At 46.9% G+C, this 24,742-nt stretch overlaps 2 protein-coding genes across 7 annotated transcripts; one reads left to right on the forward strand and one right to left on the reverse strand.

The window, feature by feature from the left end:
• Positions 1–3,099: 3,099 nt before the first annotated feature.
• LOC126486699 (histo-blood group ABO system transferase-like) lies at positions 3,100–4,044 on the reverse strand. Its single transcript, XM_050119069.1, has one exon. The coding sequence runs from the start codon at positions 4,000–4,002 to the stop codon at positions 3,100–3,102; it is 903 nt and encodes a 300-aa protein (XP_049975026.1). The 5' UTR covers positions 4,003–4,044.
• A 9,027-nt stretch (positions 4,045–13,071) lies between these two features.
• On the forward strand, positions 13,072–24,480 carry Znf599 (zinc finger protein 599). Of its 6 annotated transcripts, XM_050118970.1 has the most exons (5): positions 13,073–13,303; positions 14,413–14,517; positions 15,623–15,749; positions 17,395–17,490; positions 18,682–24,480. In XM_050118970.1, the coding sequence occupies exons 3-5, from the start codon at positions 15,716–15,718 to the stop codon at positions 20,274–20,276; spliced, it is 1,725 nt and encodes a 574-aa protein (XP_049974927.1). In that variant the 5' UTR covers positions 13,073–13,303; positions 14,413–14,517; positions 15,623–15,715; the 3' UTR covers positions 20,277–24,480. The 6 variants fall into 6 exon arrangements, with proteins under 6 accessions (XP_049974924.1, XP_049974923.1, XP_049974921.1 ...); XM_050118967.1 differs by having other exon boundaries at positions 13,072–13,303; positions 14,113–15,749; XM_050118966.1 differs by having other exon boundaries at positions 13,072–13,303; positions 14,413–15,749.
• The last annotated feature ends 262 nt before the right edge of the window (positions 24,481–24,742 follow it).

Raw genomic sequence — 24,742 nt, forward strand, 5'->3', positions numbered from 1 at the left:
CCCTCTCTCTTGGTCTTTGCTTCCTGTTGGCTAGCATTTGAGAGGCTCTCCCTCCACCATGGGCCACAGGCCTGGAGCAACGAGGCCAAGTAACAATGGGCCAAAATCCCCCACTATGAATCAAAAGAAGTTGGTTTTTCCAGGTATTTTGTCAAAGTGATAGAAAGATAATGAGGATTGGGGTGCCCTCACTATAGGTGCTGGGCTTATGGGAGGACTTCTCCAATCCCCTTAGAAGGGCAGACATAGCTCCTTGACCCACCTCCTAACTCTCCTGTCCCTGAGACTTCAACATGACTTTGGCCTCATAGGCAATGACATACAGAACGTTATCCCAGTGAGAAGCATGATAAAGGTAAGTCACATCTGTACGGGTCACACTCATTTTAAACAGGGAGTGCGCCTTTTTTTTTCTCTCCGTGGTACCAGGAATTGAACACATGCTGGGAAAGTGTTGTAGGAAGGACCTACACTTTCTAGCAGCAAACGGACTGCCCCTGGGAGCCCACCAGGCTTTACAGGCTCACTGCAGGAATGTAACGCCACAGAAGACCCAACACGAGGATCTAGAAATGGAAGGAAGTGCACATCTGTCTTCTTGCAGCTGAACTGTAAGGGCAGAGATGGCTCCTGCTGAGACAGAAGGTGGCACCATCTGAGGAGCCAGTCCTAGGACAGCCATGACGTCATAGCTGAGACTCAAATGATGGGATGGAAAGGGGATGGTTTGAGCCTCAGGGCCTGCTGCTGCTGTGACTGGTCACGGGGCCCTTGGGAACACTACTAGTATATTTTCACTTTCCATTCAGGAGACAACGTTTTGCTGAATTGTTTCATTGTAAAAACAGCTTCTCAGTATTGACATGAAGTGTGTGTGTGTGTGTGTGTGTGTGTGTGTGTATACATATATAATTGTTGGAACACTATCCAATAATAGAGTCATGTAAAGAGATTCCTGAATGTGTGTGTGTGAAAATCCCAAGAAAACAAGATAAAAAATCTTGTGACCTTAGTTTTTTCAAAACATGGAACTGTTCTTGGACTATGCTTTTGTGCTCCTCCCAGGTGTAGTGGACAGGAATGAGTTTCTTCAGATTATTTATTACACCTGGCTACTGTTATTAGTTTTATGCCTCCATGGAAAAACACGTTTTGTCATGTGCAGCTTGCCCTTAAGTTCGTGCCCTTTACTCACGCGAGTCTCCTTGACCCTCAGAGTATAAACTGTCTGATGCTCTGAATAAAGCTGGCTAGTGTATAAGATTTCAGCCCTCCTCATTCATTGGCGCCATTCTCCCAGGTCCCACTGCCTCTAGAACAGTAAACAGCCTACAAGCCTGAACATGGTGGTGTATACCCTTAATCCCAGAGCGCTGTAGGCAGAGGTAAGAGGATCTCTCTGAGTTCAAGGCTCTACATAGCAAGTTCCAGGCCTACACAATGAGACCTTGTATCAAATAACAACAAAACCAAATCTTAAATTTGGAGCCTCAAAAGAGAAGGCTCCAGTAACTAAGACATTTTTCATGCACAGAAGGAAGCCAAAGGCTGCTACGGGGTAACCCTCTGCCCCTCTGCACCGAATAGAGAAAAGAAAGAGAAAGAACCAAAGCAGAACCACGGAAATCTAAGGTTTCTGCAGTAACTACCACTGCCAGAGAGCACAGAAAGGATCTCTAAGTAAAAGAGAGACAAAAGCTTTCTGTTCTCAGGAAATCATCTTCAACTACTTGGTGAATCATGAAGCTAAACTCAGGGGCTACGAGCAATCCATCACTGCTCTCAGTCAAAAACTGACTGTGTTTTGAGATGGACAGAAGCCAGGCATGAGGAAAAGGGGTCCTGGTCTGACATCACATCACCTCTGAGCAGGCATTCAGGGGAACTCACCCACTGACAGGTAGGATTTGGAGAGGGCCGGGCTCTGGTGGCGCTGTCTTTAATCCCAGCACTTGGGACATAGAGGCAATCTGTGAGTTTGAGGCCAGTCTGGTCTACAGAGCCAGTTCTAGGACAGCCAGGGCTACAGAGAAACCCTGTTTGGAAAAAAAAACTGTAAAAACAAAAAACCAAAACCAAAACCAACCAACCAATCAACCAACCAACCAAGCAAAGAATTTGAAGAGGAAGTGATTTGGCTTACAGCTCACCTTGGCCAAAGATCAAAGCAGGCCATGTGTGACAGTTGCCCTGAAAGACAGATGTGTGACTAGACCTCCCGTCTTCTGGAAAGATGTTGTCATGATACTCTGCTCACCAGGACAAGACAATACTAACCGGCCTCGTTCAGCCCGAAGGGCTGTTAAGGAAGAGAAGGCCAAGTGGGTCTAACCTAAGAAATCAGCCTGCCTAAATGTGTGTTGGGGGTAGGGGTACCTTTGTGTCTGATAACGTTGACATTGAGGGTGGTGTCCTAGCTTCAGCCGTCAACTTCCCGTAGGAAGAGAGGACCTCAACCGAGGAACTGTCTCCAGCAGACTTTTATCCACCAGTAAAATTGTCTCGTCAGTTAAGGCTTTTCCTTAACTGATGATTGATGTGGGAGGGCCCAGACCACCGTGGGCGGAGGCACTTGGACAAGTAGTCCTAGGCTATATGAGACAGGAAACCGAACAAGCCAATGGGAGCAATCTCGCAAGCTGCGCTCCTCCATCGTCTCTGCTTGAGTTCCTGCCTCCAGTTTCCTGCCCTGGCTTCTCTCAGTGATGGAGTACTATATCCCGTAAGCTGTACAAACCCTTTCATCCCAACTAGGTTTAGGTCAACATTTTATCACAGCAAGGGAAAGTGAACCACGCCAGGCGGGGTGTAGGTGCAATTATTCCTGAGCATCCTTTTCAACCAATTGGAAATGTGAAGCCTGTGTTCACACTAGGAAAAACTGGTTCTGAGCCGGGCGGTGGTGGCACACACCTTGACTCCTTGCACTCGGGAGGTAGAGGCATGCAGATCTTTGTGAGGTCGAGGCCAGCCTGGTCTGCAAAGTGAGTTCCAGGACAGGAGCCAGGGCTACACAGAGAAGTCCTGTCTTGAAAAACTGAAAAATTAAAAAAGAATTGCTTCTGATCTCAGACTATGTTAGCAGATTGAACATCCTTGTCACTGACCCTGTTCGGGATCTCCCTGGAAGTCTTGGTGAGTGTAAGTCCAGGGGTATTTGCTGATTCTTACAAACATTTCCCCGTTTATCAACTCTTCTTGAAAACGTTGTCTGTTCAGAAGTTCCTTATTCCACATGTACTCAGGAGAGAGGACCTTGGTGGGTTTGTTATAAAGGAGATATTTGTTCAGATAGCTTTCATCAGGCCGCACGACCTGGATGTGAGCGGCTTGGTCCAGCATCATCGCCTGGTAACACAGCTTGGTGAGCCTGTAAACTTCCAGTACCTTTCCCCCAAAGAAGGCCCCCGAGTAGTAAAAATCTCCCTCGTCTTCAGAAATGTAGGCTTGTGACTGAGGTTGCCTTTCATAGGCCAACATTTGTCTTGGCAATCCAAAGAACAGAGGGTGCAGGGTGCCAAACAAGGAGGACAGGATCTCCACGCCAACGCTGTTGCAGAAAACCATGTTCACGTGAGCACAGACCAGGTAATCCACCTCCTTCGCAAAGCGCTGCTGGGAAAAATGGCTGATCACCTCCATCCTGTAGATGTAGGTGTTCAGGGGATGCGCAGAAGCCTGGGCTTCCAGAATTATCATCTGCCTCCCCTTAGAGGTCTTCAGGAGTGGCACGCTAGCTGGCTGATCAGTGAAAATGTAGTACTTCACCCTGTGTCCCTCCATGAAGTATATCTCCGCCGTCTGCAGGAACACTTTTAGGAAGGCTACGTATTCTCCGGTGGCAAACACGACTAACCCAATGGAGACATTCTGGAGCCGGAACTGCTGGTTCAGGATTTTAATATGGAAAGTCCCGTCCCACACGATGGGAGCCAGCCAAGGCGTCTGTATGGCTATGTTTTCACTGCTGGGCACTAGTAGTTTTGACTGATAATACCACATCCTGGACACGTTCACTATTTTCAGGTGGTCCGCTTCTCTAACTGTTAGGCTCTCCTCGGCTAGAATATATTTTGGCTTCTGTTTTCCCAGGACCAGGAAAGCGTAGACAAAGGAGGCCAAAGAGAGGACGAGTAGGAAGACAAAGATCACAGAAAGAAGTGAGTGATGTTTTGATTTCTCAGATTTCGGCAGCAGGCGGGTCACGGCTGTTGGGGTCTCCTCCATGACGTGAGGGCAACTTGTGCTGGGTAGGATGGGCCAAATCCAAGGTGCTCAGATATCCAAGTCTCCCAGGGCACAGCCCACTCATTCAGAAGCCCTCCAAACTCCACATGACTGACCCAAGTGCCAGGAACTGCGTGGGTCAAATGGAGGGAGTCTCGAAATCCCGACAGAACTCCAGCAAAGTCAGTGTCTCTTTATGAGCATCAAAGCAATGGCATGGCAGGATAGGGCAGAACTCAGGATCCCTGACACATGCACAGGAGACTAGCTGAGGACATCACTGAGCAGGCCAAGAGGAGAGATTGTGATGAAATCAGGGCAGGGCAGATACCACTACAAGTGGCCTGACCCTCAGGCCACTCATGCTCCACCTTGCCCTTGGTGATCGCGATGTGGGAAACTGAGCAGAAGCTGTTTCCTTGGAAAATCCACAGCCTTAAGATCAGACTGTCTCTCACATCACTCTAGGTGGGTTGCTGGGGGGGGGGGTCCTGACTTGGAAGGACCCATTGAGTAGCCACGGTAAAGAAGGTGATGTAGGTGAAAAGTTTCTGCACCCAATGAACCTCTCCGCCAACGCAACAATCCAAATCAGACAAAATCAAACTGAATTGGAAAAAGCCCAGGTTTAATGGATACCATTGCTCCCGGGTGGCCATCCATACCCCTAGAGAGGAGTAGGGGAAGGAAAACCTGAAAAACAATGTGTTTGTTCTCTGGGGTACAATTTAAATAGCCCTTGGAGGTGGTCTTGAGGACCTCTGTGGAGGGGTCATTATTTGGTGGGCTTTCTCAGAGGTGGAGTCTGGACTGAGACAATTCCAAGGGGAGGGGACTTGGGATGGATCATCTACCCAAACATTGCAGACTCTGGATGTATGGATGCCAGGGGCTGGGGTGATGTTTCTACCCAAACATCAGGTATCAATGTTTGTTTTCCCCTTATTTTCCTAGTATCACAGAGAACCCATTGAGGATTTGTTCTGAGGTGGCAGGCTTTACATTGTTAGAGCTGGGTTGCTAACTCTAGTTCAACCATCACCCTAAGTGAATGCAGCCCTGTTGGAAAACCTGTCCGTGAAAGGTCCAGGCTCAGTATTGGCTTCAACCTTGAACAACATTAAAAAACAAGAGATTCCAAATTCAGTTGGCAACCCCTTCATCCTGGTTTACTTTCTATTGCAGCGATAAAGACCACAACAAAAAGCAACTTGGGGAGGAAAGGGTTGATTTCACCTTACAGCTGGCTCACAGTCTATCACGAAAGGAGGTCAGGGCAGGAACTAAAGCAGAGACCATGGGCGAGCAGTAGCTTATGGCTTGTTCCCCATAGCTTGCTCAGCCTGCTTTCTTATACACCCTTGGGACCGCCTGCCTCAGGGTGGCATCACCCACAGGGAGCTCGGCCCACCTGCATCAATAATTTATCAAAAAAAAAAATCCCAGTTGAAGAGGCTCTCTTTCTCTAGTGTGCACTTTGGACATCTTTATTAAAGATGCAGTGGCTATAGCCGTGTGAGCTTCTGACCTGTTCTGTCTCGCCACCCTCCATGTCTGTTTCGCCTACAGTACCATGTTGTTGTCACTATGGCTCTGTAGTGGTCACTATGGCTCTGTAGTGGTCACTATGGCTCTGTAGTGGTCACTATGGCTCTGTAGTGGTCACTATGGCTCTGTAGTGGTCACTATGGCTCTGTAGTGGTCACTATGGCTCTGTAGTGGTCACTATGGCTCTGTAGTGGTCACTATGGCTCTGTAGTGTATATTTGAGGTCAGGGATAGTGACACCTCCTGCATTATCACTATTTCTCAGGATTTCTTTGTCTTTTACATTTCCATTTGAATTTTTTTTTTCCAAGATAGGTTTTCTCTGTGTAGGCTGGCTGTTCTGGAACTCATTTTGTTGACCAGGCTGGCCTCAAACTCACAGCGATCCACCTGCCTCTGCCTCCCAAGTGCTGGGATTAAAGTTGTGCACCACCACTGCCTAGCTCCATTTGACTTTTAAGGTGGCCTTTTCTTTGTCTGTGGAGAAGAATACAGGAATCTGGTGATGTGTGCATCAACTCTGCAGATTAGTAAGAGCCTTTTTCACAATATTTGTTCTTTGAATCCCTGAGCATGCTAAGTCTTTTCATTTTCTACTGTCTTCCTCAATTTCCTTCTTCCAGTGTTTTAAAGCTTGTATGCAGACAACTTTCACTTCCTTGGTTAAGTTTACTCCAAGACATTTTATCAGTCTTGAGGCGATTTTGAATATGATCACCTCCTCAGTATGTCATACACACACACACACACACACACGCACGCACGCACGCACGCATGCACGCACGCACACACGCACACACACACACATAACTATGAAAGCTATTGATTTTTGCATGTTGGTTTGTATCCTGCCACTTTTAAAAGTGTTTATCATCTCCAAGAGTTTCCTGGTGGAGTCTTTATGGTCCCTAATGTGTAGAATCACATCACCTGAGAGTAAAGGCTCTTGGGTTTCTTCCTTTCTGTTTGTATCCACTCTATTTTCCTCTCTTGTCCGCTATAGTTAAGACTTCATGTGTGAAGTTGAAGAGGCGGTGAGAGTGGACCTGCTTGTCTTATCTTTGATCTCAGTGGAAATGCTTTGTTTTTCTGCACTGAGTGTGAGGTTGGCTGTATGTTTGTCTCAAATATATAATATATATATTATATTATTGAAATATAGTTGCTCCATTCCTCAGCCTTTCAGAGGTTTTTGTCATGACATTGGATTTTAACAGAAGGCTTTCCTGCATCCTATGCGCATGTGAATTCTGCCTTTGAGTCTGTGATAATGTTCAGTGATTTACATATGTTGATTCACATCTGCATCTCTGGGACAATGTCAACCTGGTGCATTCTTGAATTCAGTCCACAATGACTTAACGAACATCTTTCTGTCTATGTTTATCAGTGAGACCAGCCTATAATTTTCTTTTTATGTTGTGGCATTGTCTGACTTTAATATCAGGGCAATACTGGCTTTACCATGGCCTTGAATGATGGGAAGAGTTGGGTTCTCAGGATCTGAAGCCAATAGGCTGCCCCCCCCATTAATCATTATAGTAATATGATGTTAAGCTCCTTGAACTCTTTTGGGGGGCTCACCACCCAGCTCCCAAATGAATCATACATGGAGGCTTATTCTTGGTTATAAACATCCGGTCTTAGCTTGGCTTGTTTCTTGCCAACTTTCTTTTATATTATCCCATCTATGTTTTGTCTCTGGGATTTTCTTGTTCTTTTACTTCTGTAAATCTTACTCTTACTCCGTGGATTGCTGTGTAGCTGGATAGCTGGCCCCTGATGTCCTCCTCTTTCTTGGACTACGTCTCCAAAATCCCCTTTCAGATTTCTCCTTCTATGTATTCTCTCTACCTGCCAGCCTCACCTATCCTTTCACCTGCATCACTATTGGCAGTTCAGGTCTTTATTAGACCATCGAGTATTCAAGACAGGCAAAGCCTCGAAGCTTCACAGAGGTAAACAGATTCACCATTAACAAAAGTAACACACCTTAGCATATAATTCCCAATAAATCAGTAATTAAGAAAATGCCTTACAGGGGCATTTTCTCCACTGAGGCCCCTCCTTTCCAGTGACTTTAGCTGTGTCAAGCTGGCATAAGACTATCCAACACAGTACTTCAGCTGTACTATGACATGGGTTTCTTTTCTGGTCCTGCCTCTTTGGGGTGTTCTGTGTGCCTCTTGTGCTTGTGCAGGTCCTCTTTCTCTAGATTTGGGAAATTGCCTGCCATGATTTTATTGAAAATATTTTCTATGCTTTTAAAATGTAGTATTTCTCATCTGTCCTCAGAATCCATAGATTTGGTCTTTCCAAGATGTCCCAGAGACCTTGCATGTTATGTTGGTATGTATTAAAATGTATTGTTTTCCTTGACTTGCACCAGCTCCTCTAACTTGTCTTCAGGACCTGGTGTTGTGGTCAACTTTATTCTGACAAAAAAGTTTGCTTTCAATCAGAGGGACAGCCAAAATTAACAATAGAGGTTTTGGAGCACTGAGGATAGATAGAGAGACAGAAAGTAGTAGTTTGGTGCATAGACAAGAAATATGGGTCAATTTTAGTGTAAGAGTTAGTTAGTAATAAGCTTTACCTATCACTTTCAGCCAAGCATTTATACTTTATCTTAAACTTCCCAATCAATTATGTTGGAACATGCAGTTGGGACAGGAAAGTTCTGCCCCCCCCCACGTATGTATGTATATGTATATATATTACCATTCCAAAACGGAGGCAAGGGAGAATAGTGAGGAAATACTGGAACAATCCAAGACCAAACACCAGTTAGGAAAACTCCAAACTCTGCATCCCCATGTCTGACGTCAAAATGCTCTTCAGATTTTCAACTCCCTTCTGCTCTCTTGACTGCATCACACACTTCTTTCTCTCAGGCTGGCTCTACTCCCTGTTAGCAGCTTTCCTCCGCAGGAATCCCACGACTCCGGCATTTCCAATATTTTGGGTTCTCCAGGACACTCCAGACTTCACATTCACAGCATCTTTACATAATGGCCTCAGGTCCTCATGCAAGGACGCTGCCACGTGCCTGGTCTCAGAGGCTTTCCTTATTTGCAAAGCAAGATTCCGTAGCCCTCTCTTGTATCCTTGACTCTAAAGCCAGAACCACATGACCGAAACTGCCATGTTCTGCTACTCACTGGGACTGGACCATGGCCCTCTCATTCAGTTACCTCCTCACCAGCTTTCTGTTTTCCATGGTTTCCTTTACTGCCTAAGCTTGGCTATCCTGACACTCCATCTGTAGAGCAGGCTGACCTCAAACTCAGAGATCTGCCAGCCTTTGCCTTCTGAGTAATGGGATTAAAGGTGTTCACTGCCAAACCTGGATCTAAACTGTTCTTTGATTCCTTTTCACAAATTGGAAGTTTAGCTGGGTAGGTTCTTGCCCTGAGGCCACCATTCCCTTTATTTGATTTCTTAATCTGTTTGCATCTCTTTGAACACAGTTTAGATCCATTCCACTTCCTGGTGTCCCTTTTCTCTTCAATCTGTACATTTTGTAGTTTTACTTGCTTAGTGAACCCCTTTTCATTATTAATCAACAGGAGTAACCACACAGCAGAATCTATACTAGGCTGGTTTGAGATCTCCTCTGCAATGCAATTAATCCAAAACTTTAGCCTCTGGCAGATTTTTTTTTTTAGACAAGGGCAAAAAGCAGCCACATTCTTCAGCAAAATATCACAAGAATGATATCTAGGCAACATACTAAAATTCTCTTCTGAAACATTTTGATCCAGTCCCCCCCCCACACACACAGTTCAAATCACCCTTGATACCACTGCCTTCTGTGCTCCTACTTGTATGAGATTAAGCCTCGCTTAAAGCATTCAACTGTTTTTCTAATCCAAACTCCCAAAGTCTACATTTCTCCAAAGGAAAACATGGTCAGGTCTATCAAAACAATACCCCAGTCCCTGGTACAAACTTCGGTCTTAGGGTTCCTGTAATGGTCTTCTCTGTCCCTTTAAGAGACAAGCAATGCCAATTCCCTCCCCCATCTGCTTCCAGCCTGAGTCCCTTCTCTTTTTCTTCTCTCCCCAAAAGAGGTAGCTTCTGCCTTGCTCCATTCTCCCTACTTTTCCCATTCTCCCTTCTCTGTTTTTCTCTCTGTCTCTCTGCTCTTCCCCCTTTCTCCTTACCCCCATCCTCTTCCCTTCCATAGCCCACTAAATAAATATCCAACCTCACTCTGCATGGTGTACCTATCCATGTCTCTGTCTCTCACCCACCACGTCTCTCTTACTCCGGACCAGATGCCTTTGGAGACCTGCGGCATGGTCTCATGGCATGCCCATCTGTCTGTTTCTTCTTGTGGGACTGGCTGCCCCATTGAAGTCTCTCACCCACCACACAGCTCCATCCCTGCCTGGGACTCATGGCCCACTGCAGCCACTAGGGGGAACTGCGCCATCCCTGCCTGGGACAGGCTGCTCTCAGGCTGTCCACTGCCTGCTGCTGCTCAGGGAACCTGCAGGACCTGCAGTGTGGCCTTGGGACCCTGCCCGCTGCAGCCACTAGGGGATCTGCAGCATTTTTTACTTAATCCATTATAGTTCCTATTGCTGTGAAGAGACACCATGACCTCACCAACTCTTATAAAAGAAAACATTTAATGGGCTGGCTTACAGTTTCAAAGGTTTATTATTATGGCAGAACATGGTGCAAGAGAAGGATCTAAGAGGTCTACATTTCGTTCTATAATTGGTAGAAGCAACTATGTCCCACACTGGGCATAACTTGGGTACATATGACCTCAAAGCTTGCTCCCAAGGTGACATATTTCCTCCAAAAAGGCCACACCTCCTAATAGTGCCACTCCCTATAGGCCAAGCATTCACGCATACAGTCTATGGGGGCACTCCTGTTCAAACCACCTCACGTACCTCAAGATCCTGGGGGGGGGGCGGAAGCCATATACAAAATCAGTAAGTGGAAAGTATTAATGAAACACCCCAAAACAACGAAATCAGTAATACAAAGAATCAGTGCAACAAAGAGTTGATTCTTTGAAAAGATAAAATCAACAGTCTTAGCCAAACTTGTAAGAAAAAGGGCCAAATGAATAAAAGTTAGAGACCAAAAGGAGATGTTACAACTGATACCAATAAAAAATTAGGGAATGCTTTGTAAAATCATGCTAAATTAAATAAGCCAGGGCTTTGCCCACCCACGCCTTCACTGGACCCCTACAAGGCTTTTGGTGAAGTGCCAGGCTTGGCTGATCCCTCACATAACCACATCAGCTCCTAGGACGTGGGAACGTGGCTCTTGCAGAGGATCTTGGGCCTGGTGGATCCCGCAGGACTGAGTGTGGCTCAACCAACCCATGCCTCGTGATGGAAACAAAGAGGGGCAGTGCCAACGCCAGATGATAGCAGCCACCCTGCCACCCTTACCCCAGACCCTTCTGAAATGCTGGCCGCTTGGGAAACTGACCCTGGAGCACTTCTCCTGGGGCCTTAAAGTATTCCTAATAATATTTGTACTGTAGGAGCCAGCCATGATGAGCTAAATAGAAACAGACTAACCAAAAGAAGTTCTTTACATCCAACCATTATCACCTGCCAGTGTAGGACTCAGCCATTGATAAGTTTAATGGAGGCCTGAGTCTCAGTAGTTTACCCTGAGGTTGCAGGAAGGACCACAAACTGAGACTGCCCAGGCACCACCCAGAAACAGACCAACCAAAGGAAATGCCTAAAGTTCCAACCATTGTAGATAGGATCGCCTCCTAGCACACTCACCAGAACACCCCTAGACAAATGTCAGCCAACCAGGGGTCCTGAATCTTAGAAATCACGCACCCCTACCTTTACTACTATAAAAACCCAACTCTAATTGAGCTCGGGGTTCTCTGATTATTCCAATACGTTGGACATGTGGAGAGACCGAGCTTGCAAACTTGCATAAAATAAAGGCTCTTTGCTTTTACATAGGGGATTTGGTCTCTTTGTTGGTTTTTGGGGAACTTGGTGGATGTGGACATAACAGTACTATTGGGGGAGGAGGCTGATCACACAATTGAAATTACTTGGCACAAGAGAGAAGGAAGCACAAAACATGCAACAAAACCACTTAGGAGTTTATTAGAGGAGATGTGTAAGGCCTGGTAAAGTCTGTGTGCAGAAAGAGAGGGCTGAAGATGGTGCGTCCAGCTTTTACATGCTGGCTAGTGCATGCACACAGGGGGGTGATGTAGCTACGTCATAAGCAGATGACAGAGCTCATGCATGCCTGCAAGGGCTTACATAGCTGTGTCATAGTAGGTGATGCAACCATGCTGCACACGGGTCACACAGGGCCTTTTAAGGTCCCCCAGGTGGCTAAGTATTCTGTCTGACGGCTTGTCTGCACATGTGTGGCCCTGGAAACCAGAAGTGCCAGCCATGCTGGTTGGCTAGAATGATAACAACTGTTGGCCAAAAAGACCCAAAATGGATAAAATAGTGGAACCAGGCATATTCTGGCAAACTTGTGTGTAACCAAATAGCCATGTTTAACCTTACCAGAGGGAGTAATCAAAGGTGTTCGGTGTTAAACTACGTTCCTCTAAGATGTTTCCTATGATGTTGAAATCAACACTGAGCAGAAGGTGGTCATTTTTTTGTGGATGGTCTTTACAGAGAGTATTCAAGCTTAAATGAGGTCATTGGGTTTTGACCAAAAGGGGAGAGGGGTGTCTTAAGACATGAAGACAGAGAAGGAGACAATTTAAAGACATTAGGAGAAAAGACTACCTGGGATTACCGGGCACGAGCAAGAACAGATCAGGAGACACACAAGGAAACCCACTTTAAGAGTTTATTAAGCGAGAAAAACACACGTATGCAGGTCTGAGTAAGTTCGTGCACGAAGAGAGCGTGGACGGGGGCGCGTCCAGCTCGGCGTCCAGACTGTGTAGAGGGATGCACAGTGGGAAGCGTAGATCACGTGACCATGCTGCCTGTAGGTCACATAGGGCTTGGGTGGCTATGTAATTTGCCTGAGCGCTTGATGGCGCCTGCACAGCCCTGGAACCCGGAAGTGCCAAAGCACTGGGTGATGGTAACGATAACACTACCAAGTGTCAGGAATGGCCCTTCTACACAAGTGCTTCCTTCATAAAGCATACTGTTTTACAGCGCACAGGAAGTGCGTTCCAAGTGCCGCTGGGGGGTGGGGTGGGAGGGAGTGAAGGTTGAAGAAAGACTACATTTCCCAGAAGGCAGAGCCGCGGTCTGGGAAATGACGCACTGAGTAATGGGCGTTTCTGGCAACCGCAGCGGCGGGACTTCCGATGTTTGGTCCCTTGGTTCCCGTCCCGCCTCCGTAGCGGTTCACTGCTTTGGGCAGAAGCGGGCTCCATTGAATTGAGAAGAGCGCAGGAGAAGGAGCCCGAAGACAGAGGATCCACTTCTACATTCCGCACGGAGCGCGTCCTCCTTCGCGGCGGAATAGCACTCCCCGCCGCACGCTTTTCGGGTCCTCAGTACAAGTGGTCCCCATGGCGACGCCCGCACAGGTGAGTGAGGTGCCCTGCTCTCGGGCCATCTGCTTGGGTGGGTACTTGATCCTGGAACTTCCGACCCTTCTCGCGTTAGTGCTCTGGATCTGGAAGCAGCGGGGGTGCTCAGGAGGCTCCCGTGTCGGGCTCTAGTCTTGAGCCTTGCTCTTCCGCGCCCTTGGCGTCCGTCTCCTGGGTCTGTAATGGAATGTCCGTAATAATTCCGTCCTGAGAGAACTGGAGCCAGTACGCGTGTGGGGTTGGGTCTTGTACTCAGCAGGACCAGGCAGCATCACTCTGTGGGTGTGGCTTCGGGAGCATCCGTGTTGCCGGCAAGGTGGTCTGCTGGCAGGCAAAGAGACTGGGTTTATCTTCATAGCGAATTTGGCTTGCCCCCTAACAGCACTGAATCCGTACTGCAAAGGAAATCCGTTAAAATATTCGTTAATGACGGTGCTTTGGGGATTCACATGCCCAGCGGACCCACAGTTATTTTCCAGCATGCCACACTGTTCTCTGTCAGCATGGTTTCTTGGTGTCTCCATCAGGGATTATTACATAAGAAATATAGTCCTTCTCATCACTGTCAGTCAGTCATTGTCCCACAGCCCCACAGATAGGGGGACCAGCTCAGCAGGGTTGAGTGAGATGTCTTCACAGTCTAGCAAGCAGGGCCCACCAGGATGGGACCCAAAAGGGTCCTCTCCCTCTCCCCCTCCCCTTCTGAGTGTGTGTGTGTGTGTGTGTGTGTGTGTGTGTGTGTGTATGAATAAGTGATGCCTTAGGCTGATGTCTGGCATCAGCTGCTCTACACCTGATCTCTTGAGGCCGTGTCTACCAGTTGGATACGGAGCTGACTTTCCGGCTCATCAAGCTAGCCATCTTGCTCTGGAGATCCTTCGCCACCCGGCATATCCATGGGCGCTGGAATCTGAAATCCTGTCTTTATGCCACAAACACTTCCCCACAGCCATCTTCCCAGCCTGTTGGAACACGGCCCAAGAATGGAGTCATGCGAAGAGGATTCTGAGTGTTCGCGAAGAAACTCCAAGAAGACAAGATCTTGTGACCTCAGTTTGTTCAAAACACAGACTTGTCCTAGGACTGTGTTTTTGTGCTTCTTCCAGGTGCAGTGGATAGGAGAGTTTACTTCAGCTGTTATTCATTAGCCTCTGTGGAAAACATGTTTTTGCTGTGTGCAGCTTGTCCTTGGAATTATACACATTACTCAGGTGACGCTTCTTAACCCTCGGGGTAAAAATTGTCTGATGCTCTGAATAAAGTTGGCTGTCACGTGAGTTTTAGGCCCTGCTCTCCCAGGTCTACGCCACCAACTAGAGCAATAAACACATGCCTATGCCCTGGCTTCAGGTCCTTTTTTTTTTTTTTTTTTTTTTTTTTATAGGGTTTTTTTGTATGTAGCCTGACTTCCTGGTTACTAGTCTATGCTGGGCAGACCAGTGAGGTTCAGCAGCTGAGGTGGTGATCATTGTTTGAATTACAGTGTCCTCATTCCCTCCCTAAGCCCGTGGTGATATTTTGTTTATTTTGTTTGTGCTTTAACAAACAAAGCTTTCCTGAAGATGAGTGCGGAGCTAGCCACACTAGATAGCCATAGAGGCCAGGCAGTGATGGCACACGCCTTTAATCCCAGCACGAGAGAGAGAGAGAGAGAGAGAGAGAGAGAGAGAGAGAGAGAGAGAGAGAGAGAGAGATATCTCTGTGAATTCAAGGCCACCCTGGGCTAAACGAGGCTGAATCAGTCTAAAAGAGAAACAGAGCTAAGTGGTGGTGGTTCACACCTTTAATCCCAGCACTACAGAGTTGGAGACCGGAAGTGATATGGCTGGGATGGCTGGGCAGAGAGAGGAATACAAGGCTGGAGGAGTCAGGATCTCAGATTTCAGTCTGAGGTTTTATAGAGATGACATTTAGTCTGGGGACTTGTAGAGACGGGATACCCCAGTCTGAGGATTTCATAGAGGTAAGAACTAGTGACTGGCTGCTCTGCTTCTCTGATCTGTCAGCTTTTACCCCCTAATATCTGACTCTGGGTTTTTATTATTAAGACCAATTAGAATCAGTGCTACATTTGGTGACTAACATGGGGCTTGAACCCACGACCATTAGATTAAGAGTCTTATGCTCTACTGACTGAGCTAGCCAGGCTGGGCTCTTCTAACATCACAGGTCCTTAAGAGAAGATCTGGGCCAGGTCCTTAAGAGAAGGTCTGCAGTCAGACTTTGTTCCTGCATTCTTGCCCAGAACCACGGAACAGGGTCCAGTTTTGCATGTGGTCTACACAGCCACCCAACTACCTCTGTTTATATTCCCAGGCCTTGGTTTCTTTTGAAGATGTGGTCGTAACCTTCACTGTGGAGGAATGGGGACAGCTGGACCTGGCTCAGAGAGCACTGTACCAGGAGGTGATGATGGAGACCTGTGGGCTTCTGGTCTCCCTGGGTAAGGACCCATTTCTCTTCTGGGTGCAGAACTTAAGGCTGCCTTCATTGCACCCTATATAGGCATTGCTGGTTGAGGTCACCACTTATGTTCCTGCAGCCTCAGCTTACTGTGATATGACAGCTTCCTGCTCAGTTTCTCAGTGTCTACAGCAGGGATCATACTGTCAGTCAGGTAGTCAGATGTCATTGTTCCACGTCCCCACATAAGGGCTGAGTGAGGTGGCCTCACAGCCCAGCCAGCAGGGCCCACCAGGATGGGGCTCTCTAGGAGGTTGATCCCGCTATGATGCAGACAAATGAGAGGCCAAGGTGCAAGGATCGAAAGCTCAAGGGCAGCTTGGGGACAGATAATAAGGTGTTTTGTTCCCCATGCTGCTGGTGTCTCACAGCAGCACAGCCTTAGCCAAGTGACTTCTTTAGCTCCTGCCACCTCCTAAGGCCTGTGCCAAGTAGCAACTTAGTGTTGAGTCCTCTGCTCTTGTTGGCTAGCCTCTGCAGAAAAGAAATCACCTCGCAGGCCCAACCTTGAGTGGGACTTATGAGCTTGCTGACCTCATTATCCAGATGGTTTCATGTTTAGTGCAGCCCTTTAGTAACACCTGCAAAGCAAGTGAGCCAATATCCAGAGTGCCTAGAGCAGAACGTGGGGCACCTCAGGGCTGCAGTAGTCTACATAACAGACAGACTCACGTGTCTTCCACGGAAGCCACTTTACCTTCAGTGTGAAGTTGGAACTGAGGGGAAGCCCAAGTCTCCCTTCCCCCAGATACTCAAATGGTTTGGGGTTCTGCCAGCCTTGTGTCCACAGTGGACTAAACCTGTTGGTTTGTGCATTAGTGTTGGGCTTGTTCCAGGACTAGCATTCTGGATGTGGGAACCAGACAAGCAGAGTCCCCGAGAGCAGGGAGCTCAATGAAGGGAGGTTCAGTGCTCTGCCCCCACCAAGCTCAGTGCCAGGCATGTGGCAGCTGTCAGTGAGCCTTTGCCCAGCAAATCCTGACTCTTTTGTCTGCCATGTGGGATTTTCAGTGATTTTCCTATGGCTGCCTCAGCCTGATTTCTGTCCATAAGCCTTCGTGTTTGACTGAAAGTAAAGGAGTTTTGCCATACTAGATTCATCCTGCAAGCCGGGCGTGTGATTCCATCTGCGTAGACGCCAGAGGTGTGGTTGGCTCCTGCTAGACAGCAGCCAGCGCCGTTCTCCTATCACCTTCCTCCTGCTCTAAGTCCTCAGGCTGTCCCTGGTAGGGATGCAGGATGATGCAGCAGCTGGAGCAGTAGGCCTGCCTCAAACAGCTGTCGGTAGACGCCCGTCCTCAGTTCGAGGGTCCCCTGTTTCTCAGTCATCCTTAAACACCACAGTTACTTGGGAGCTCTGAAACCCACATGCTGGGTGCTTATGGCCAGAAATGTACTCTGCTTTCATTTGGGTTTGAAACAGGCACTGCTAGGGAACTGTGCTCTCCAAGCAGGTCGGATGCTTCCTACTCAAACTGACAGAGAATGCCTTCCAAGGCCAGACCTCCCCCGCCCCCAGTCCGGCTGTGGTTTCCTGGCAATGTGCCAATACATGCACACTGTAAACATGAGGTTGTAATTCTGTCCTTACCTATAAATGCTGTTTTCTGTATTTCTCATGCCAGGGTATCATGTTCCTATGCCAGAGCTGATCTACCTCCAGGAGCATCGGCAGGGAGTATGGACAGTGAAGAGAGGTCTCTTCCAAAGCTCCTGCACAGGTAGGCAGCTGAGAGTGGCCGTGGGCACCAAGGGGCAGCTGTGCTGAGATTCCTCAGCCTGGTAGATCTCAACTGCTCAGAACATGGAGCCCTCACCTCTGGTCCCCTGACGTCATACCCCACCCTACACTCTGCCCTTACTCAGACAACTTAGCTGTGTGAATAGTGCTCCAGACATGGCTATGCAGGTGTCTACCTCTGTGCTGTGTGGACTTAGACAACTTTGGGTAAAGCCAGGAGTGGTGTAGCTGGATCATATGTCAATCCTGTTCTTATTGGTTTTGAGAAACCTCTGGTATGATTTCCATCTGGACCAGCAGTGTGTTGACTTGCTAGTTGATAGCTATTCTGGGGAGGGGAGAGAGAATTAATATTGCATTTGTAGATGAATTTTGGGAGAGTTAGCATTGTATTTTTAACTTCTTTTCCTATAGATCCTTACTGTTGTTCCTAATGTTGATTTGCCTGTGTTATGTCACTGATCTTATGTAAGTGCTATTGGCTTTGCGTGTGTTCTGTTCCCTTAGTCCTTACTCATGGCAGCAGACCCAGTATGTCTGAGCTTCTCACCCTCCTTCACTCCTGCACGTCCAGTATCCTGACAATGTGTGTTCTCTGTCCCTACCTGTCTCCTTATTTCCACAGTTCTCGCCTTCTTCACCTTTTGCTTGGTATTCAGGATTCTGTGAAACCTTTGTACTCTGTTCTCACTACAGTGTCTGTCTCCCCGACCACACCCCTCATTTCTTCTGCTTGGTAACTCTTACTCTTCCTGAGAAATAGGAAGACATACCAGTGTTTCTGCATATCCTCTGCTGATCTCTTTTGGCCTTCCATCCAGGCCAAATTAGGCCCAACTTCTCTCTTGTTTTAGCATCACATACTTCCTTACACACACTGACTGCACACATTATACCCGTTGCTCTGCCCGCCACCCCTATTCTGGAGTTTGGAGTGACCTCTCTGCTCTTGGTTCTCTCTCCCCATCCATCCCACCTTTCCCTCTTCTGTTTCCACTGAAAGATGTTAAGAGTCCAACCATGAGTGAATGAAAAAGAACATGCAAACATGGTTTTAGGACAGACATGAATGCAGTAGTAGCCTTCAGAGGCAATATTTCATCTTCTGCTTCATTGGTGCTTGATTCTGTTACTAGTAAACAGATACCTGTTCTTGTTGGATTTCCTTTAGGTGAAGAAGCAAAGTCCACTGACTCCTCAAAACCCACTGCTTCTCCACAGACTTTCTATTTCCAAGAACAACTGTCACAGAGATCCTCAGAGGACTTCAAGGTAGGGCAGACCAAGGATAAAGAAACATGGTCAGAAATGCCAGGTGGGACCACAGGGACAACTGATTCTTCCAAGGAGACATGCTCTGGAGAGCTGGCTTATAATCATGAGGCTTTGGAGACAGATGATGGTCTCTGTTTACAAGTCTTACAGGAGCAAGCTACTCCACGAGATTCTTACCATGAACATGATTCTCAAGGACCAGAAAAAGAGCCTGTGGTTGATGTAGGGAGCCTTTATCAGTGTAAAGACTGTGGGAAAGTGTTTAGGAACAATCGGACCTTAGTATGGCATCAGCAGATTCATGTTGGAGCAAAGCCTTATGAATGCAGTGAGTGCGGGAAAATGTGTCGTTCCACAGCTGGCTTTGTTCAGCATATGAGGATTCACGCTGGGGAGAAGCTACATCAGTGCATCGAGTGCGGGAAGGCCTTCAAGCGCAGTTCTCACCTCACTGAGCACCAGCGGCTGCACACTGGAGACAAACCTTATGAGTGCACCCAATGTGGGAAGACCTTCTCCCATCGCTCCACTTTCCTCCAGCACAAGGAGACGCACTCTGCAGAGAAGCCTTTCCTGTGCAAAGAATGTGGGAAAGCTTTTTGCTACAGCTCTTCGTTTGTTCAGCATATGAAGATTCACACCGGAAAGAAGCTGTACGAGTGCGGCCAGTGCGGGAAGTCCTTTATTCACTCCTCCACATTGGTGAAACACAAGAGGACCCATACTGGAGAGAAGCCCTATGCGTGCAAGGACTGTGGCAAAACCTTCACTCACCACTCCACGTTTCTCCACCACAGCATGACCCACACCGGGGAAAAGCCCTTTGTGTGCAAAGAATGTGGGAAAGCTTTTTGTGTCAGCTCATCCTTCATGCAGCACATGAGGATCCACACTGGAGAGAAGCCATACGAGTGCAGTGAGTGTGGAAAGGCCTTTACCCAGAGCTCCACCTTTATCAGGCATAAGAGGACCCACACTGGAGTGAAACCATTTGAGTGCAAAGACTGTGGAAGGGCCTTTTGTGACAACTCTTCTCTGATTCAACACACGAGGCTTCACACTGGCGAGAAGCCCTATGAATGCGATGAATGTGGCAAGACCTTTACCCACCACTCGGTTTTCATCCGACACACCAGAACCCACAGTGGAGTAAAACCCTTGGAATGCAAAGAATGTGCGAAAGCCTTTTACTATAGCTCCTCCTTCATCCGACACATACGGATCCACACTGGAGAGAAGCCTTATGTTTGCAGAGAATGTGGGAAAGCCTTCACTCAACCTGAAAATTTTCTCCGGCAAAGTAGGATCCAAACTGGAGAGAAACCCTTCGAATGCACAGTGTGTGAGAAGGCTTTCTATGACAACTTTTCCTTGATTAGGCACATGAGAACTCACACTGGAGAGAAGCCCTTTGAGTGCAGTGAATGTGGGAAGACCTTCAGCCATAATTCATCCTTTATTCAACACCAAAAGATTCATACCAGGGTTTAAAAGATAGGGGCAGTGTTTCCCTCCATCCATTTGAACAAGCACATGCTAGAAAAATACTTTTCAATGTCGGTATCAGGGAAAATCCTATGGCCAGAGAAATAATTTAGTTTCTGGAAAATTATACTGAAGAGACACTTGATTGTCATTCCTATAACAAGTTCTTGTCACAGTTCATCACTTGCCATCTAAAGAATCATATATTAAAAAACAAGCCAGCCTAAGCTCTGCACAGTATCCGAGAATTATCTGGCGTAAAACCCAGTTTTGCTAGCATTTGGTTAAATGCCATTTACTTATTCATCAAATCTAACGAGTATTTTAAAGCAACAAGGAACAATAGAGGGGGAGATAGATAAGCAAAGATGAAAAAGAAATGTTTGAATGACCTCTCTGATTTTCCTAGGAAGCAATGGAATTGTCATGGTAACACAAGAGATCTAAAAGACCTCACTCCCATGTGTTTTCACACTGCCAAAAGAATTGCACTATTAAGGGCTTTGTGTCAACATTTCCTTTTATTTTTAATTTTTTTTTCAAGACAGGGTTTCTCTGTTTAACAGTGCCCTGGCTGTCCTGGAACTCACTTTTTAGATCAAGTTGACCTCAAACTAACAAATATCCACCTGGCTCTGCATCCCAGGTGCTGGGATTAAAGGTGTGCACCACCACTGCCTGGCTCTTTTTCTTTTTTAGTTGAAAATTTTTTATACAATATATTTCAATCATATTCTTAACCCCCCAAACACTTTTTTCTTCAATGGTTTGGATTATAGGGGTGTAAGACCCTCACCCTCGGGTCTTAGTTCCAGGGAGAAGCCCCGCAACTCAATTAACCAGTCCAGCAGATGCAACAAGCAAGAGGATTTAGTAACAATTGAGCAACCAGGTGCTTCTGGTCTCCGAGGAGGCAGAGCACCCTGAACAATAATTCCAGCAAGCTTTTATAGGCAAAACCCACAACATTAGCTTATCAGATATGGGTTACAACCTGATTGGACATCACGTTTTTATTTTTACCACATTAGCATAAGGGTCAACCTTAGGACATAGTTTGTTCCAACCGGTTCTCGGGAAAACCCCAAGATGTTTTTTGAGCCAGGCAGGACATGCATGGGTGGGGGAATGAGGAACCTGTCCAGGTGCTTGGGGCTCAAGGGAAATTCTCCTTTTCCCAATTTATTTTCTTCATTCCCTCCTTTTCTTATGTCCCTAGTTTTAATCTTAAAACTTAGGGTTCTGACTCCTGCTGTTTCAACATCTGATATTGTTGTGTAAGCCCTAAAGTCTGAACTATAGACAAGCGATCTTTAATGAATTGCAGCAAGCGATTTAAAATACAAGGCCTAAAAGTAAACAGAAGTAAAAGTATTAATAAAGGCCCCATGACAGTGGAGATTAGGGTAGTCATCCAGGGTGACCTACTGTACCAGCCTTCAAACCAGTTCTGTTGTGCTGCCCTATCCTTTTGACGTTGGTTCAGCCTCTCTCTTAATTTTGTCATGGAGTCTGTTATTACTCCAGCATGGTCAGCATAAAAACAACATTCTTCCCCCAGTGCAGCGCAAAGGCCTTTCTCCTTTAAAAATAAATCTAAACCCCTTCTATTTTGGAGCACGACTTCAGACAAGGAGGCGAGGGATTTCTCTAGCAAGGATATGGAGTTCTCAATTGCCAGGAGATCTGTGTCTATAGCGAGTTGTAACTGGGTTAATTGTTGGTTCCCTTGTATAAGGGCAGTTGTTCCTGTTCCTATCCCCGCCGCTGCCCCTCCCAGTCCCAGCAGAACAGCCAGGGTTAGGGACAAGGGTTCTCTTTTCTGTCTATGCCTCCCCTTGAGGGTTTCTAGCAGGTCATCCTCCAAATGGTAGAGGATATGAGGCATTACCTGGGTTAACACACAGAAGTCCTTAGGTTCATGACTGTAGCTGACACACAGGGAGTAAGCCCGGTATTCCATGCCCACCATGTGTCATTAGGAGGAACCAGATAGTAGTTCCTGGGACTTACTGAAATGGTTTGGTTGCATAGAGGCTGGTGACTACTTGGAACTGTCCCTATAATAACCCTTGGCCTCCTACCTGTGGTAAAGTGAGCTTGTGTAAGCTGGGGTTTTTACATATCTCTGGGAGAGTGGTCGAATTAGTAATCTCTCCAGATGTGGCTGGTCCTTCATAATAAGGGGGACTAGAGGCTAGGCATAGCCAACAAGCCTGAGTAGCTTCTGGGTTAGTCCCATTGAGGGCCGTGAAAGCTCCCTCTACCAGATGCATTAGCCTGTCTCCCCAACCAGGGGGTCAGTAGGGGTAAGTGAGGATGACGCAGGTGCTAGAGGGATTTGCCTGGACGCCTGGGGGGCCTTGTTCTGGATTTTTGTTGGTCCTTTTAAATTGAGCAGGACTGGGTTGGGGCCAATGGCTTGGGCACTAATGGTGGCTATATTAAGTCTTATCTGGAAGGTAAATCCTTTATCCCATCCTGTCATGTAAAATCAAAGCCCCCATGTCCGACCTGTGGGCCAATTTGCAAACTTTCATCCTTGTTGGGTAAAAGTTATGTTAAAGGAATCTTCTCCCTTGTTTCCTCTAGTTAAAGTGATTAGGCCCCATGAGGATGAAGGACATCAATAGGTGTCCCCAGTAGTTTCACAGGACCATTGTTTGCAATAGAGACTCTCTGGTCCTCCACAACGATATGCCTGATTTTTGTTTCTCTCATCTCGGGGACATACATAGAAAGATGTCTGTTGTAGTTTCCTTTTGGCCGGTTTGTCTTTACAGCCAGGATCTGCTCTAACATATTGGCCTTGGGAGGTGACGCCCTGATCTGGGGAGCATTTCATGACATGTAATGCATCATCTGAGGTTGGCCTGTCGTTATGTTAGACTGGGAATGTCCCATGTCTCTAATCCTGTCATCAGGTCACAAATTTTGGGGTATAGGTGAGGCCACCAAGTGTTAGGAGGGTATGAGCCTGTAATGGACCAGACGATATCTCCCGTTTGGGAGAGGACCTGCCAGGTAAGTTGTTTAGGGGTGTGTGGGCTATTTCCCTTGGTCTTACAGATCAAAGGCATCAAGAATAAAAGTATGAATATAAGGTTTACACGATTCGCATGAGTCTTAGCTTTAGGGGGTTTTGAGTGCGTTGAAGTCTCCATATCTGCTCTGGTGTCTCTCCGTGTTCTGGGCTAGGTACAGCCTTCACATTGGAACCATGTATCCATACAGCAACCCTGTCCACCTTCAACGCGGTTGGAGTCATCAGGAGTACGGTGTAGGGTCCTTTCCAGCGAGGTTAGAGAGTCTTGGTCTGGTATCTTAGCACCAGGACTGAGTAGCCAATCTTGAAGGGATAGGGGCAAGAAGGAAGGTTGTTCTCGCAATAAGCGTCAGAAAGGGGCTTTGAAATTTCCTGTTGGACCAGCTACAGAGCTTGCAGATGGGCCTGCATGGTAGAGGAGGTGGCATAAACAGAAACATCAGAATCAAAGAAGGATATGGCTGGCGGAGGACTTCCATAAATGATTTCGAAGGGGGTGAGCCCATGTGAGTCAGGGGAATTTCTGGCTCTGTACAGGGCCAATGGTAGGAGTTGAACCCAGTCTCTAGTGCCAATCTCCAGCATTAATTTGGTAAAGGTCTCTTTAATTGTTCTATTCATCCTTTCCACCTGACCTGAACTTTGGGGTCTGTAAGGACAATGTAATCTCCAATTAATCCCCAGTAACTTGGCCACCAACTGACTTACCTGGGAGATAAAGGCTGGGCCGTTATCTGACCCAAATACCTTAGGTAGACTGAACCAGGGAAAGACTTCTTCCAAAAGTTTCTTGACCACAACTTGAGCAGTCTCTTTCTTGGTGGGAAAGGTGTCTATGAATACTAGCAGATATTTGTTATTGTATGATGTAGGTGGGTCTTCTATCTATCTATTGTTTCATTGGTTAATTAATAAAGAAAACTGCTTGGCCTAATAGGTCAGAATATAGGTTGGCGGGGAAGACAGAACAGGATTCTGGGAGAAAGAAAGCTGAGTCAAGCAGACAGATATAGCTCTCCTCTCCAAGATGGACGCAGGTTAAGATCCTTCCTGGTAAGCCACCACCTCATGGTGCTACACTCATTAATAGAAATGGGTTAATCAAGATGTGAGAGTTAGCCAATAAGAGGCTACAGATAACGGGCCAGGCAGTGTTTAAAAGAATATGGTTTCCGTGTAGTTATTTGGGGTAAAGCTAGCTGGGTGGCGGGACGCAGCCTGCAGTTCTTCTACACAGAAGAAGAAGCAGACAGATCTCTGTAAGTTCCATGACAGGTAGGAATACATAGAGAGACTCTGTCTCAAAAACAACAAAAAGAAAATATTGCCATTCATGAGTGAACTTGGAGGATAGTATGCTAAGAAAAACAAACCAAAAACTAAAAGTACTACGTCAGCCAAACATGGCCATGGACCACAGAAAATT

This window comes from Alexandromys fortis, unplaced genomic scaffold (genome assembly GCF_014885135.2).
Source record: "Alexandromys fortis isolate MF-2015 unplaced genomic scaffold, M_Fortis_MF-2015_v1.1 scaffold_140, whole genome shotgun sequence".
Lineage (NCBI taxonomy): Eukaryota > Metazoa > Chordata > Mammalia > Rodentia > Cricetidae > Alexandromys > Alexandromys fortis.